The 3,878-nt window shown below is 49.8% G+C and overlaps 1 protein-coding gene across 1 annotated transcript in view; it reads left to right on the top strand.

The window, feature by feature from the left end:
- Window positions 1-3,878, top strand: part of UNC13A (unc-13 homolog A) — a 60,489-nt gene that overhangs the window by 52,211 nt on the left and 4,400 nt on the right. Inside the window, 2 exon segments of the mRNA XM_006904285.2 lie at window positions 1,890-1,982; window positions 2,685-2,844. Coding sequence (XP_006904347.1) covers window positions 1,890-1,982; window positions 2,685-2,844 — 253 coding nt within the window.

Here is a 3,878-nt window from a genome sequence, read left to right as displayed (position 1 = left end):
GGGAGCCTGAGATAATAAGGAAGGCAGCCTGGTGTGGCAGTGAAATGGGGGGGGGGTGCACGCCCCAGTACTGGGGTGCTGAGGGTCTCCAAGTCTCTCTGCCCCTGAACCTCAGTCACTTCCCGCCCAGCGCAAGTGACCTGGATCAACGTTACTCTGACCCGTTCTCCTTCCCTGCTCCTACCTCGGACTTTTCCCCGTTCCTCTCCCCATGCATGGGGTGCTCCAGGCGTGGGGAGCTTCCTGGCAGGCTGGGGAGGGGCCTGGTGGGCGTGCTGGCAGTCACAGGTCCCCAGGCCCCCACAGGATGCCCTTCCCAGAGTCACCGAGGGAGAGACAAGAGACAAAAGCTTTTAATCTGCCCTTCAGAGATCTCCATTAGAACTAAACAATCAGGATGCTCATCGTGGTAGAAACAGAAGGACGCCTCACCCTGACTCAAGCAGACAAGGGAATTTGTTGGCTCTGGAACTAAAAGATTAGGGGTTAAGTTGGCATCAGGAATAACGGGATCCAGAGTCTCCAACAATGCCACTGGTCATTGGTCTCCACTGAGACCTCTGTGGAGTAGACTTTCCCCTCCCTGGCTAGAGATAGCTTTTAGCTTAGCACCACAGAGACTCTTCTCTAGCAGTTATAGCCGAAGTCCTAGGGCCTACTCCTATAGGTCCAGCTTGAGTCACATGACCATCCCTGAGCCAATCACTGCAGCCATGGGCAGGGAATCCTCTGATTGGGCAGCTATGGTTCACTTAGCCATACCCGAAGTATGGGATGGAGCCACAAGGTCTGAGGTGAGAATGTCTATTAGAAGAGGAATGATATGGGGGGTAGGGAAAATAAAAGAGGAATCTCATGCATCTGGAGCAGAGTTAGTAAGGGTGAGAGTGGAGGGAAGTGAGGCAGGGGAGGTAATAGACATATTGGTAGGGACATTGCAGGTCACAGAAAGGACTCTGATTCTTCAGAGTGAGATGGGAGGGTTTTGAGCAGAGGAGAGATGTGATCTGACTTGACAGAATTTCTCTAGCTGGTGTATGAGAGAAGATGAGAAGAAAATGCAGGGAGACAGGAAGGAGGCTACTGAAATAGTCCAGGAGTACAATGCTGGGGGCTAAGCCAGGTTGGAGGCCAAGGAGGTGGGTGAGATTCTGGATGTACTTTGAAGGTAGAGCAAATAGGGTCTTCTAATGTACCAGTACTTACAAAGTGAAGACACAGAAGGGGATCAAAGACTAATGGATGGAATTGTTGAAGAGATATATATGTATGCATCTCTTATGAATATATAGGCATCCAATATGCAAAAAGAGACAGACACATATAGTTTTATATACAAGGTCAGAGCTCAGTTTGTATGAGTATATATACATACATAACTTTATTTCCAGTTGACATCAGTCAGTCAGCTGGCATCTGGTGAAAACTAACCAGGGTACCCCAACAGTTTGAGAATTGACAGAGGAGGAGAAAGCAATAAAAGAGGTCAGGAGTGAGTACTGTGTAGGATAAGAACTTGTAGAGTGTGGTGTTGTTGCAGCCAAGAGGAAGCCAGAATGTCAGACTCTGCCGAGAAGCTGTATGCAATGAAGACTGAGTTTTGACAACAAGGCAGTCAGTCAAAAGAGAAAAATGGAAGGCAAACACATTAGGTTCAGAGAAGTTAAAAGATCTGCCCAAGATCACACAGCAAGGCAGTAAAAGGCCAGAACCCTGGATTCTTGGCCTCCTCAAGAGTACCTACTTCCCCAGCCAATCCTCAGTACCACCCTGTCAGGGCTGTTGACCTGGTGCTGCCAGCACATGGTGGGTGGGAGGTAGTCTAGGTCCCTTCTAGTGAGTGGGAAAGAATGGAGCTGACACCAAGCATCCTCCCTTACCCTGCCCAGGCTCTGGTGTGGAAGACCCTGTGGGTGAAGTCTCTGTCCACGTTGAGCTCTTCACTCATCCAGGAACCGGAGAACAGAAGGTCACAGTGAAAGGTGAGCAGCCTGAGAGGGGAGGGGAAGTGCCTCAGCCAGGATGCACTAGGTTCTAAGAAACCACATTCAAACTAGCTTAAGCAAGAAAAACTTTTTTTGTTAAAAAAAAAAAAAAAAAATTTTTTTTTTCATAAAACTGGAAATTCCAGAAGTAAACCACTTTCATGCATGGCTAGATCCAGGGGTGCAAACAGTGTTACAGGACTCAGTTCCACTTTCTCCATCTCTCAACTCTGCTTTCCTTTTATTGGCTTTTATTTTGCTAGTTAGAACACAGATTGGGCTGTTTTAGTCAAGGCCTAGAATAGCAATGTCTTAAACAAAACAGAATACATTTTCTCTGAGGTAACTCCAAGGACAGTCAACCCAGAGTTGATATGGAGGCTTCACAGCGTTGGAGATTCAGGCCACTGCCATCTTTTGTCGCACTTTCATTTCTGATGTGTTTTCCTCTTCTATAGGTTCCCAAAGAATACAGCCCCCAAAGTATCCCAGATTGCAGCTAGGGGAAAGAGAAAGTTTAGAGCAATCTCCCTTTAAAACCACAACTTGGAAGTTGTACACATCACTTTCTTTCTCGTCTCATTGGTTACATAGCTACAGAAGCATGCTGGGAAATGTAGTCTTTCAGCCAGGCTTTGAAAAACCACAGCCACATATTGAGAGACCTTGACCAATTATACCTTCCACTTCTCCCAATAGTGGTGGCTGCCAATGACCTCAAATGGCAGACTTCTGGCATTTTCCGGCCGTTTATTGAAGTCAACATCATTGGGCCCCATCTCAGCGACAAGAAACGCAAGTTTGCAACCAAATCCAAGAACAACAGCTGGGCCCCCAAGTACAATGAGAGCTTCCAGTTGTGAGTCTGGGGTGCTCTGGGGAGGGGATTAACCTCAGGGCCCACTAGGCAGGAGGATTGTTTGATGGACCAATCTGGGGAGGGGTCACACCCTAGGTGGGGTTGCTGGGAAGGGACGCACCTTAGTGCAGGACTGACATTAGTGAGGGGACACTGGGATGGAGTTGACCATGTTGGGAGGTAGGCAGGTCCCAAGGAGGCATCAAGTGTGATATAACATCATGATGAAGGCTTGTGAAGGGGAGGGGAAGTCTGGGCAGAAGGGGTGTGTTGGGTGGGGCCATTTCTGGAGCTGAAGACTCTGGTGGTTAAGGGGCATGGTGGTCATGATGGGGGAGGAGGCATGAGGATGAGGACTCATGGAGTCAGCAGTGAGCCTTGTTAGGTCTGTTGGGGCAGGTCATCTAGGGAAGTCTACTCTCGGGGAGCAGGAGTGGAGTGTGGCTTGGTCTAGGGCATGAGGAGATGTGTTGTGTGTGGGGGTTCACATCCAGATGGGGCTTCCTGGTGGACGAGTGAACTTGGTCAAGGCATCAGATATCTAGAGGGAACAGACCCTAGGGTACATAAATAAGTCTGATGAGAGTGTATAGAAGGATTACCTGGGGTGGGAGTGGAGTCACATGGGTGGATCTTTGGGTGAGGTGTGAACCTCACTGGGGCAGGGTAGCATTGGGAGCTGCTCTTGGGGGACAGAAGTACAGAGGACATCAGAGCTGGGGAGAGTAGGGGCTTCTGGGGGACAAGAGTCTGACCAGTCATGTTAGGAGAGGGCTTTTAGAGGATTTTGGAGTGATAGGTCACCTGACACAATGCTTGGGAGCAAGAGCATGGCCTAGTGGGGGACAGATGCTTCCTGGGGTGGGCTGGAGTACTTGAGGGCTAGGAGGCCTGGGAGGAAGACCTGCAGAAGCGATGTGAGCATGGCCAAAAGGAGGGCCTTTTGATCAGCTAGTATTAGGGCAGGTCACCTGGGGGCAGGAGCCCAGCTTCTCCAGGGACATAGCCTGGCGGGGTGGGGCGAGGGCAGGGCG

The sequence above is a fragment of the Pteropus alecto genome, unplaced genomic scaffold, assembly GCF_000325575.1.
Source record: "Pteropus alecto unplaced genomic scaffold, ASM32557v1 scaffold160, whole genome shotgun sequence".
Classification (NCBI taxonomy): Eukaryota; Metazoa; Chordata; class Mammalia; order Chiroptera; family Pteropodidae; genus Pteropus; species Pteropus alecto.
The sequence above is the reverse complement of the archived record's forward strand: the minus strand, read 5'-3'. Positions and strand labels throughout refer to the sequence as shown.